Source organism: Ipomoea nil, unplaced genomic scaffold (assembly GCF_001879475.1).
Source record: "Ipomoea nil cultivar Tokyo-kokei standard unplaced genomic scaffold, Asagao_1.1 scaffold2792, whole genome shotgun sequence".
Lineage (NCBI taxonomy): Eukaryota > Viridiplantae > Streptophyta > Magnoliopsida > Solanales > Convolvulaceae > Ipomoea > Ipomoea nil.
Genome location: NW_017619220.1, coordinates 3,106,995 through 3,120,636, shown reverse-complemented (window position 1 = coordinate 3,120,636; position 13,642 = coordinate 3,106,995). Strand labels below are relative to the sequence as shown.

Sequence of the window (13,642 nt, the reverse complement as noted above, 5' to 3'; positions counted from 1 at the left end):
CTTGCAACTACATCCAACATTAAGTTCTCTAAATTTAAGAATCACTTCGTGCCTAATAATATCAAGATCAGGCCTCCAAACATGATACTTATACACATCATGTTCAAATGAAACACACTCTTGATAACATGCTGCACCTTTTAAAAATTGTTCCTCAAACAAGTAATATATCTCAATTGTATAGATTTCCCTAGCATGTAAAAGAATCTTAACATGGTCCATAGCCATTGTAGGTACACCTTGTGAACAACGAATATCTTCCTCACCCTCTCTACTTCTCCACTCCGAGACAACACCAATAAATGAACTATAAAAGTCACACAGTCCAGCAGTATTGGATAGCCTTCTAGAAATAGAGGGATTTGTAGTTTCACTCCTTTGTAAAGATAAAATACCACCCGAAAAATAGTCTTTATTAAATGCAGGGCACCATTTTTCTCTACATTGATAAAGCTTTTCAAGCCAAGTATTATTATGACATTTGTATGTAGTAACCATCCTGAAATAACATAATTATATAGTATTAAAACACATAAACTAATAATATATACATAATGTTATAACATAATACACATAAAGTATCAACATAATACACATAAACATTAATGAAGAATATATCAGAATCCATACCTTGTCCAGTAAAACTCAAATCCTGCCTCTGTATTAGTACATTTCAGCAAGCAATTGAATATGTCTAAAAAATCTTTTTGAATTCTTAATCCTTTACTATGCTTCTTTGAATTCTCACCAATGTGCCATACACATAACCGATGCCGTGTGCTTGGAAAAACTTGAGCAATAGCAACAGCCATAGCAGCGCATTGATCAGTCATTATACTTTGTGGTCTTCTGTAATCCATAGACCTCAAAAACGTCTTAAACAGCCATACAAATGACTCAGTCTTCTCATTCATCAAAAAGTCACATCCAAACATGACATTCATGCAATGGTGATTCATCCCAACAAACGGACCACAAATCATATCATATTTGTTAGTACGATATGTTGTATCATGAACTAACAAAATCTCTAAGCAATTCATAATCTCGCCTCATTTGTCCATCCCTCCAAAAAAAAACTACACAATCGTGACTCACAATCAACTTCAAAATCGAAGTAAAAATCCTTTTCACTTGACTGCCTTCATCTAAATATTTCAATCAATGTATTTGAGTCAGTCCCATCCAATTTTTTCAATGCATCAGTACATAAAGGGTTGTATGCATCCCTACTTGTGAAACCAACACGCGGTGATCCACTCGACTGTGTTTTTATAAACCTTATACCATCTGCCACAAAAACACCACTCTTCTTCAAATCCTTTAGATAAGAAAGATGATTCCTAGACACCATTCTATGTGACTGTAGATGGTAACTCTTGCTCGGTGGAACCAAATCATGATTATGCAACTTTTCATGCTTTGAAGCAGTCCACATCCCATTCCCATCTACATCAAATTGAACAAGTGCAGGACAACATGTTCGACCATCAACTTTAGCATAACAACCCTTTCCTAAATTCCTTTTAAATCCAGCCTTTGAAAAATGAAACGTCTTCGTCTTCACTGTTTTCATAGCACCACTATATCTTTGCTTACCCTTCCTCACACTAAAACCTAATCTAAAAGCATATTCATTATACATGTCATATGTTTCATCAATCGAACACACTGACATCCCTACCAAATTCTGATCAACTACAAATCACATAAAAGGTTAAGTACCCCTAAGATGAATGTACATAATCCTAAACCCTGATACACATAATAAATACTCGTAATACTCATAATCATAAGCATAAGGAACATCTATTATGTATGCTAACTTATATAACAACTGACAATCTTAATGTACATTATCTTATACCAAAAAACACATAAACTACCAACATGATACACATAAACATAATTCTAACTAATATGTAACCCTAGCCAGAATACACATAATCCTAAAAAGCAAACGGGACATTTGCTATTATGCATCTTAATGTGCATATTCATAACAACAATACACATTAAAACAACCCTAGATTGACAAACACGTATATTGCTAGAAACTTATCAGAAAATACGCAGTCTCCAATACAAACACAATCAAACTAAATTGAAAATACGCATATCAACTACAAATTCAATCTCTATGAAACAAATATCATATACGAATTCAATCATATGCATCACCAACAAAACTATAAAACAAGCGAAAAATCAAAAATAAAAAAAACCCGGAGCATCATCCTCTATAACTGCTAAATGAACCAGATCATTACCTTCGTCTGTCACTGCAATCTCCTGTTGCTCAATCACATCATCTATGTCTGGAAAACACTAGATACGAAAATCAAATTGCAAAGATGAGTGCGATAAAGAATGTGCCAAGTTGAACAACACGGATGAAAACAAAAATAACGACGAAGGTTTTGATAAATAAACAACGTTAACCCAGAATCTTAACTGCCAAAAAAAGCCCGTTATTATGACGAAACAAAAAGACGTCATTTTCAACCAGGGCGCACAGTGCAATGCGCACCCTGGTGCACGATATAGTTTTCCCTTGAGAGGAGTCTAGTCTATTTTCATCCCTACTTATAAATAAATTTTTAAATTTGAATATTATATACAAATAAAATGAAATAAATATTAAAAGTTGTGGGCTAAGTGTTAGGACTACTGCAGAAAATAGATATTACGATAAATTTTTTTGCACAAATACAGCAATTTACTAAGTGTTGTATAAGTGACCAACGTAGTAAATAAATACTATATAAAATGGTTGTTTAGAAAAGTCGTATATTAAATACCACATACGACGGTTGTCTAGAAACGCTATATATTAAATATCTTATACGGCTACTTAATATACGACGATATTTAAAACTCGTATATAATATTTAATATATATATATATATATATATATATATATATATATATATATATATATATATATATATATATCTCGAGTACACGCAATGGAACCGTAAATGGTCAAGTGAAATCCACTCGAGGAAAGAATTTGATCTATGGATAGCATCGTTGTCGTAAAGGTCGTAATGTCAGAGGAATCATTACCGCAAGGCATAGAGGGCGAGGTCATAAGCGTCTATACCGTAAAATAGATTTTCGACGGAATGAAAAAGACATATATGTTCGAATCGTAACCATAGAATACGACCCTAATCGAAATGCATACATTTGTCTCATACACTATGGGAATGGTGAGCAGAGATATATTTTACATCCCAATGGGGCTATAATTGGAGATAGCATTGTTTCTGGTACAGAGGTTTCTATAAAAATCGGAAATGCCCTACCTTTGACCGAAATGCCCTTAGGCAGGCTATACATAACATAGAAATCACACTTGGAAAGGGTGGACAATTAGCTAGAGCAGCGGGTGTTGTTGCAAAACTAATTGCAAAAGAGGAAAAATGAGCCACAATAAAATTACCTTCTGGGGAGGTCCGTTTGATATCCAAAAACTGCTCGGCAACAGTCGGACAATATATATATATATATATATATATATATATATATATATATATATATATATATATATATATATATATATATATAAGCGGTTGTGCGGTTTAATCTGGGTCATTCATCTCCCTTAAATTAACGTCCAGGATTATCAAAATTTAAAAAAAAAATGCGGTGGCAATTTTGTAATTTTTGCATCTAGGTCAAAATTAAGGTGAGCGGTTCTGTGATTAATGTGCGTGAGTTTTGTATATAAGATGCGTGAGTCTTGTGCGTAAGGTGCGTGAGTTTTGTGCTTAATGTGCGTGGGGTTGTGCTTAATGTGAGTAGTTAAAATTTAAAGTGTGGGCTTTTGTGCTTATGGTGCGTGAGACTTGTTCTTAATGTGAGTGGAGTTTTGGGACAAATTAATGAGAAAAAACAAATAAAAAAAATCTTTTCTTTCATTACATTTACATAATTGCTGCTATATATTTTCTTTTTGTTTATGCCTATAACTCGATCTGCTAACAAAGAAGTCTTGCCATACCATCCAGAAATTAAAAGAACTGTACACAGGTGGAGGAAACAAGCTTCGAGAAAATTGAAGTGGTGATCTGGCTACCAATTCTACCAATTTTGGTTTAGAAGAGGAACTCATGGCTCAAAATCGAACTTTAAAAGAGCTTGGAGCTCCAAATTTATATCAGCAACCTTTATGCATCACCTTTCCCGCTCTGGATGCCAATGTGCAATTCGAATTCAAATCTGGATTAATTCACCTTTTGCCTTCTTTTCATGGATTTGCAGGTGAAGATCCTCACAAATACTTAAAGGAATTTCATGTGGTGCGTTCAAGTATGAAACCCACAGGGGTTACTGAAGAAGAAATCAAATTGAGAGCCTCCCCCTTTTCTTTGAAAGATTCAGCGAAGGATTGACTATATTATTTACCCTCCGGAAGCATCACCACATGGAATAACCTGAAAACAGCGTTCCTTGAAAAATATTTCCCAGCTTCGAGGGCAGCCAACATTAGAAAGGAAATCTGTGGTATAAGGCAAAACAATGGAGAGTCATTGTATGAATATTGGGAGCGTTTCAAAAAGCTTTGTGCAAGCTGCCCTAACCATCAAATTAGTGATCAATTACTCATTCAGTACTTTTATGAAGGACTTTTCCCAATGGATAGAAGCATGATTGATGCCGCAAGCGGTGGTGCGTTAGTTGACAAGACACCAGATGCTGCAAGAACCCTAATTGCAAACATGGCTGCAAATTCTCAACAGTTTAGCAATAGACTTGTCCAACCGTCTAAGCAAGTGAATGAGGTAAATATTTCTGCTCTTAAATAACAAATTACTGGTTTAACTACTCTTGTTTGTCAATTAGCAGTAGGCAATATGCAAACTGTAAAAGCATGTGAAATTTGCTCGGTAGTTGGGCACCAAACTGATGCCTGCCCAACTCTTCAAGAAGTCGAACAAGTCAACATGGCTGGAGGTTTTTCTGGACAACCTCAAGGTAAGTATGATCCATTTTCTAATAAATATAATCCTGGATGGAGGGATCACCCGAACCTTAGCTATGGGAACTCACAAGGGAACCAGTTTGTTCAAAATTGTCCCAATTTTCAGCAGTATAGACAACCATTTCCTTCAAGACAACAGCCAGTCCAAAGCTATAGCTCAGGTATGAATCTAGAAGATATTGTTAAATCTCTTGCTACTAACACTTTGCAGTTTCAACAAGAAACACAACTATTCCAACAAGAGACAAGAGCTAGTATTCATCCAACAAAGGCTAGTATTCAAAACTTAGAAAGGCAAATGGGCCAACTAGCAACTACGGTAAGTCGGTTGGAAGCACAGAGTTCTGGCAAATTACAATCTTAAACGGTTGTTAATCCTAAAGATAATGTAAGTGCAATTACTGTGAGAAGTATGTCGCTGGAAAAGAATGTTGATTTAGACAAGGAAACAAGTGTAGGAAACATTGCCAACAATAAAGAGACGTCTCAAGGTAATCTTCTTTTTCTGATTATGAACCAGTACCCCCTTTTCCTCAAGCTCTTTTAGAAACAATAAGAGGAAACTCAAATAATGATATATATAAGACATTTCGTGAATGTGAGGCTAATAAACTATTTTTAGATTCGATGGAAAAAGTACCTCGCTATGCAAATTTTCTAAAAGAGGTACGCACTATGAAAAAGAAACAAAATAATGAAATAATTGAGGACGTGAAAGTGAAAGAGAATGTCTCTATGGTTAGTCAAGACAATCTTCCTAAAAAGTGCAAACATCCAGGTATGTTTACTATTCCATGCATGATAAATGGGGTTAAACTTGAAAATGCTATGTTAGATTTAGGAGCTTCTATTAATGTCATGCCATATTCTGTTTATGTTTCTTTAAATCTTGGACCCCTGAATAAATCTAGTATAATAATTCAATTAGCTGATGGATCTACTAAATTTCCTAGGGGTGTGATTGAAGATTTGCTTGTTGAAGTTAATAACTTGGTTTTTCCTGCTGATTTTTATGTGCTTGATATGGAAAATGATAACAAAATTTTTCATATTTTGTTAGGAAGGTCATTCTTAAAAACTGCAAAAACAAAAATTGATATTCATAGTGGTATGCTTACAATGGAGTTTAATGGTAAATTTGTGAGTTTTAATATTTATGATACCATGAAATTTTCTAGTGATGATAATTTGCAATTTCTATTGATTCTTTGAAGTTTGTTAAATTTGATGCAATTGCTTCGAATGAAAAAGAAAAAAATAATAAATCATTTTTTGACCACTAATCTGCATGAAGAGACCATTTCTTTGAATAATTGTAATCATCGAAGGTACTCAAAAGATGGAAATTTAAAGAAATATCATTCTTTTTATTCCAAAGGCGCTGCTTGGGAGGCAACCTAAGGTGTGTTTGTTCCATTCTTTTTTTTTTATTCCCTATTCTCATTCAATAACCCTTTTTCTGTGCATTTTTATTCAACATTGGGGACAATGTTGGTAATAAGTGTGAGGGAGATGATTTAGTTTTATTATTTGTTTGCTTGTGTAAAAAGAAAAAAAGTTTTATTATTTGTTTGCTTATGTCAAAATTTTCAAAAAAATTTTACTAGTATTTTATGCAAAATAAGTATTATTTTGAAGAATTATTATATTTTTCCTTTCTTGGAATTCATAACATGATTGAATAAATAGTTTGGCAAGTTGTGATTAGTTTGTTAGCATTTCCTGTTTGATATGTAGTGGCAATATTGAGTAAGCAATAAACCTGTGAGTGTTTTGAGCCATTGACTGACACTCCGGTCTATTTTCTTTCTATTGTGTGATTTCTTCCATAATTTTATTTCTCTAGAACTTGCCTTGATTCTCTTTTAAAGCTAATTAGACCATGCATGATTCAAGTGTGATTAAGGCCATTATTTGATCTTGAGCCTCACTAGCCAAATAACCGGTTTACCCTATGATTTATTTCCCCTTGTTAACCACTTTGAGCTTTATGGCCATTCGTTTCTTTATTTTGAACCACATTACAAACCTTTTATATCTAAAAATAATGCATTCACCCAGCTGAATAACTAGTGGAGCGAATTTTGGATTATTCTTGTAATCTACGTGAGTTTGTGAAGAATAAGTGTGGACGAGACCATTTGTTTTGTTAATGTGATTGAGAGTGAGACGGGTTGTATCTTCATTACCAATTTGTCGTTGGCCTTCTATGAAAAAGAAAACGAAGACGGTTCATGATTCCAGGAAATAAAAAGTATTAAAATTGAAAAAATGAAGAAATGGGAGAAATGATGAATGTATGTTGAAAAAAAAAATGTTGCTGAAATTTCTGAGAAAAATGAGAAAGAATCAGCAATTAGTTTTGAGTTGAAGTTACTCCTAAAAAAAATGAAGCAAGGGGAAGTTCTGGTAATACTGAGAAAGCATTATGTACCTCAATGGGTTGTGTTTTTGATTGGAAATTGAGGGTGTTGGATCACTTGTATTTATTTGCTCCTCTAGTTTGAAGCTTTTGTTTAAGCTAATTTCCTAAAAATTCCCTACCTTAACCCTAGCCCCATTACAACCTGTGAAAAGTCCTTATGATTTGTGTCATGCATGACTCTTGTAGTGGTGATTGAGAAGATATGCAAGCCTATGGTCGAGCAATTTTATAGGAATGAACTTGAGTGAAATTTATACCCATCAAACACTTGAGTGATGAGTGATATTCCTATGAGGGCTTACTTATTTAGTTTTCTCCATTTTCAAACAGGGTGCTAACTTATTAATTGCAGGGTGCTTCAGATTTTTGTTCATGATATGTTATGAGTTTTGGGGATTTTATTTCAATTTACTTCGCAAATAATATTTTTGCTTGGGGACAAGCAAATGTTTTAGTGTGGGGGAATTTGATAGGCATATTTTACACCCATATTTTAAGTACATCTTTATAATAATTTTGCATTAGTTATTTAATATTGTCTTATAATTAGTTCTTTTTATATATAATATTTAATATATATATATATATATATATATATATATATATATATATATATATATATTATATTATTTAAATGAATTAAGTGGCCCAGCCTTTAGCAAATACTAACTAATGTTTTGTTTCAATTCCACCTAAAGACTGTGAGGCGCAGGTAGCAACGAAAGAAAGCTTCGTCGACTGATTACTGGCGCGAGAACAAGCAGCAACTTCGGATGATTTCTAGTGCAAAAGGAGGAAAATGGATGGTATAAAATAGCTTAGGTCCATTTTAGAAAGTGTATAAATAGTGAAAGATTTCTATTCTAAAACGTTCATTCTTTCCCTCCCGATTATTCTGTAAAGTTGTTATCAATGTCCATTCGTTGCTAATTTCTTTAGTTTGGTTTAGTAAATTGAAGCCCCGAAATTGATTATGCTGTAAGATTATTTATTTATTTTTATTATACAATTTTTATGCATTTGGGTATTAAATATTCTTCTAAGTTATTTGAATAGCTGTATCATTTAATTGCTAGGGAGGCCTACTAGTTATTTACTTGATATAATTATTTGCTATATTAGATAATGTTGTGCTACAAATTATTTTAATATTCAGTAGCAACTGGGTTAATTATTGACGGCTTAGTGATAATTGGACTCGGGTAGAATATTTTCCTAAATTAAATGCAACCGCTTGCGCTTGTGTTATTTAGTTTGTCGGTTTTCCTAGTTCCTATTGCTGCTATTAAATTAAATCTATAGCGCTTGTCTTAGGTTATTTAGTAGTTAGGGGTAATTAAACCGCGTGTGCTTTAGTTACCTACAACTAAGGGAAAACGGAAATGAAATAATTTCACGACAAATATTCAATTGCATATTAATTACTTTTTCAATCAATGATCAGTGTTAAATTCCGGTGGTGGATCTTTACTAACCAAGATTTTCTATTATAAGTGTTTTCATTGCTTTATTCGTTTATTTACTTTGATTATCACTTTCATACCAACCCCCCCCCCCCCCCCCTTTCCTTTAATTTGAGCACATACATTAAACTAGTTACTCCTCGTGGGATCGACCCTTACTCCTGCTACTACGTTTGTAAGGTTTGAATTTGGGAGCCTACGACAGCTCGCCAAAGATGCACCTAAAATATGGGTGTAAAATATGCCTATCAAGTTTGTGCTTAATGTGCCTAGGGTTTGTGCCTAATGTGTGTGAGGTTATTGATTAATGTCAGTAGTTATTGAATCTTAAGGTCCGTGAGTTAATACTTAAAGTGCGTGGGTTTTGTGCTTAATGTGCATGAGATTGTGCTTAATGTGTGTGGGTTTTGTACTTAATATGCGTAAGTTTGTGCTTAATGTCAGTAGTTGTTGAAACTTAAGGTCTGTGAATTAATACTTAAAGTGCGTGGGTTTTGTACTTAATGTGCGTGAGGTTGTGCTTAATGTGCGTGGGTTTTGTACTTAATGTGTGTGAGTTTGTGCTTAAGATCTAACATTTAAAGTGCGTGTTTCTATCACCTAAGGTGCACCATTTTTAGCTTATACTTCTTACTTCCCGACACACGTTTTTTTTTTATTTATTTAAGTTTCATTGATTTGAGTCGTTGATCTAGATGTGATCGAACAGCTCAGATCTAACCGCACAACCGCACGGGAAGCTATACCCGTACTCTTGAACCCTTCCGTGTATATATATATATATATATATATATATATATATATATATATATATATATATATATATATGCTATGGATCCAATGAGATCACCTAATTAGGTGAGATCATGAGATCTCATCTCATCAATTGATAAGGTTTCAATAGATGGATAGGATTGAAAGTCAAACCACAATTAAATAAGGATAGATTTGAAAGACAATGATGAAAGAGTAATTGTATTTTGGTTTTTAATTTTGGTTATATTTAAAATAGAATTTTTACTAGAACATTAGGGACCACATCAATGGTAAGAATTAATTATATTTTGTACATCTGTGATTTTAAATTATGGAGAATTTTACGGTGGTGTGTGCGTGAGCAAATTATATCGTGCACCGTGGTGCATAATCGATTATGCATCGAGCTTCAAAATGACGTCGTTTTGTATTGTTTAATGAAAAGAAAAGGTATGCATTTCTCTCTGTTCCACACCGTTCCGCAAAAAGTAACTCTGTTATTCAGTTTCATTTTGTATACATTGCAGTTTCAGTTCAACACAACTACAGTTTCATTTTGATATAACTATAGTTTCATTCGATATTTCTACACTCAAATATGTGAAAATGTTATTTAATTTTATTTTGTATACACTATAATTTCATTAAAACACAACTACATTATCATTTCGATATAACTACAGCTTCATTGCACAATATACACTCAAATATGTGAAATGTTATTCAATTTCATTTTATATGCACTGTAGTTTCATTTCAACACAACTACAGTATCATTTTGATATAACTACAGTTTCGCTGGATAATATACACTCAAATATGTGAAATTGTTATTCAGTTTCATTTTGTATACACTGCAGTTTCATTTCAACACAAGTACAGTTTCATTTCATTTCAATTGCAATTTCACTTGATAATATAAAAATAATACGTGAGGCAGTGTCAGTTTAGATACACTGTAGTTTCAGTTGGTAATTAATACACCAAACATGCGCGCTCTGTTAACAATAACGGCGCGCCGTTTCTTTATTTAAAGAAACGACGTCGTTTTTTACCACGGTGCACATGCACCGCGGTTCACGATATAACGATTGTTGTGCGTGGGTGTGAAATGGTGTGTGCATTTTATATTTTGCCATGGTGTACACCTCCTGTTACAGAAAACCGCACACGTCATTCTACACCCGCACACACATCACCGTAAAATTTCCCACAATTTAAAAGCAAATAAAAACAAAAACACAACAAGTACAATACTATATCTAATACGCACTGATTATCTACTCGAAATTCAAACGACGATACCCAAACGAGATTCGTATATTTTTGTTTTCGTTTGGATACGTTTCGCACACGCCCGAAACCAGTAACGCAAAAACCAAAATGCACACGCCCGTATCACGTAACACACATACCAAAACGCATAATTTTATTAAAAAAAAAAAAAAAAAAAAACAAGCACGTCATGATGTACAGCTCCTGTTACAGAAAAACGCACACGCCATTCCACACCCACGCACAATACTATAGCTACTATGCACTGATTATATAATTGATATATAAACGTCAAAACCCAAATTATATTCGTATAGTCGTTTTCTTTTGGGTACGTTACATACACGCCCATAACTATTCAATGCACATATCAAAACGCATAATTCTGGAGAAATAGTCAACACCCTATGGTGAACAGCTTCTGGTCTATAAAATCGTACACGCCATCCTACACCCACGCACACACCACCTTAAAAATTCCCCTCAATTTAAAAAAAAAAAAAAAAAAAAAAAAAAAAAAAAAAAAAAAAAAAAAAAAAACATGCACAATACTATAGCTACTATGCATTGATTAACTACTTGAAATCCAAACGCCGAAATCCAAATTATATTCATATAATTGTTATTTTTTGGATATGTTATGCTCACGCCCGAAACTAGTCACACACACACCAAAACGAATAATTTTGGGAAGAAAACAACCAAACCATGGTGAACAGCTCCTGGCCTAGAAAAACGCACACGTCATTCCACACCCATGCACACACCATCGTAAAATTCCTCACAATTAAAAAAAATCGACAAGCACAGTACTAAAGCTACTATGCATTGGTTATCTACTTGAAATTCAAACGCCGAAACCCAAATTATATTCGTATAGTTGTTTTCTTTTGGATCTGTTACGCACATGCCCGTAACAATCAACGCACACACCAAAACGCATAATATTGGGGAAATAACCAGTATGCCATGGTGAAGAGCTCCTGGCCCAGAAATACCCACACGCCATTCTACACCCACGTACATACCACCGTACAATTCCCCACATTAAAAAAACAAAAAAAAAAAAAAAAAACAAAAAAAAAAAAAACCAATAGGCACAATACTATAGCTACTATACACCGATTATCTACTTGAAATTCAAATGCCGAAACCCAAATTATATTCGTATAGTTGTTTTCTTTTGGATACGTTACGCACACATCCGCAACAAGAAATGCACACATCAAAACGTATACTTTTTGACAAAAAAAAAATAGCACGCCATGGTGAACAGCTCCTGGTCCAGTAAAACGCACACACTATTCTACGCACACACCACCGTGAATTCCCCATAATTTAAATTTACATATATACAAAATATAATTAATTATTACCATTGATAGAGTCCCTAATATTTAGGTAAAGATTCTATTTTGAATATAACCAAAATTAAAAACTAAAATACAATTACTCTTTCACTCTTGTCTTTCAAATCTATCCTTATTTAATTGTTGTTTGACTTTCAATCATATCCATCCATTGAAGCTTTATCAATGGATGAGATGAGGTTGATCCTATATATATATATATATATATATATATATATATATATATATATATATATATATATATATATATATATATATATATTTATTTATTTATTTATTTATTTATTTATTTATAGAGTTAATACCCAAAATCGTCCTCGACTATAGTGGTTTTTTTCAATTTCGTCCTAAACGACTTTGGTGACCTAATATCGTCCCAGACTTTTGTGTTTCGCTCAATTTAGTCCTCCATTTGTTATTCCGTCAAATTGGTGTTAAATAAAGGGACAATTCAGTAATGTCAATATTGATCTTTCTTTACTTTCAACTTGTGAAGTGCGAAACTCCTCTTTCTTGTACGAATTACACCCAGAATTACTCCCGGACCTGCAAATCAAATTTTATATTCGCAGTTTTAGGAGTAATTCGTAAAAAAAAAAAAAAAAAAAAAAAAAAAAGGATTTTGCAGTTCACATGTCTATGAGTAAAGAGATGCCAATATTAAAATTACTGAATTGTCTATTTATTTAACACCAAATGGACAGAATAAAAAATGCGGGACTAAATTGAGCAAAAACACAAAAGTCTGGGACTAAATTGAGCGAAACATAAAAGTCTGGGACGATATTAGGTCACTAAAGTCGTTTAGGACGAAGTTGAGAAAAACCACTATAGTCGAGGACGATTTTGGGTATTAACTCTATATTTATATTTATATATATAGGTGTGGGTATCTAGAATTCTTTTTGTGAATGATTTATGCTTTTTTTTGGCCTTGGGGACTTTCCTGAAGAAGATGTCGGTGATTATGGATTGTCTTGAAACGCTTGCAGCTAGTTTTGGATTGTGTATGAATTTTCAAATGTTCCAGCATCGAAGGGTTAGTATTCAATGTTGTATACACTATAATATATATATTATTATTATATTATTATTATATATATAAAAGTAAAATCCTCCAAATCAATTTTCCCCCCAAAACTTAGAGGTATTTATGTAAAATCATATATATTCTGATTATAGAATATTTAATTATGGAGATTCCGTGTGATATATATACATGTATATATTGATTGATATTAATAAAATATAAATATAAATTAGGTAGTAAAAATCCGTATGATATATATAAATGTATATATTGATTGATATTAATAAAATATAAATATAAATTAGGTAGTAAAAAATAATTCAATAATTAAA

At 33.0% G+C, this 13,642-nt stretch overlaps 1 protein-coding gene across 1 annotated transcript in view; it reads right to left on the bottom strand.

Annotated features, from left to right (window-relative positions):
- Positions 1-1,144: 1,144 nt before the first annotated feature.
- The window catches only part of LOC109157815 (protein FAR1-RELATED SEQUENCE 5-like), a 28,535-nt gene continuing 16,037 nt past the window's right edge, over positions 1,145-13,642 (bottom strand). The window contains exons 2-3 of the mRNA XM_019305656.1: positions 2,226-2,328; positions 1,145-1,698 (exon numbers count right to left, since the gene is read on the bottom strand). Coding sequence (XP_019161201.1) covers positions 1,145-1,698; positions 2,226-2,328 — 657 coding nt within the window. The remainder of the gene's footprint in view (positions 1,699-2,225; positions 2,329-13,642) is intronic.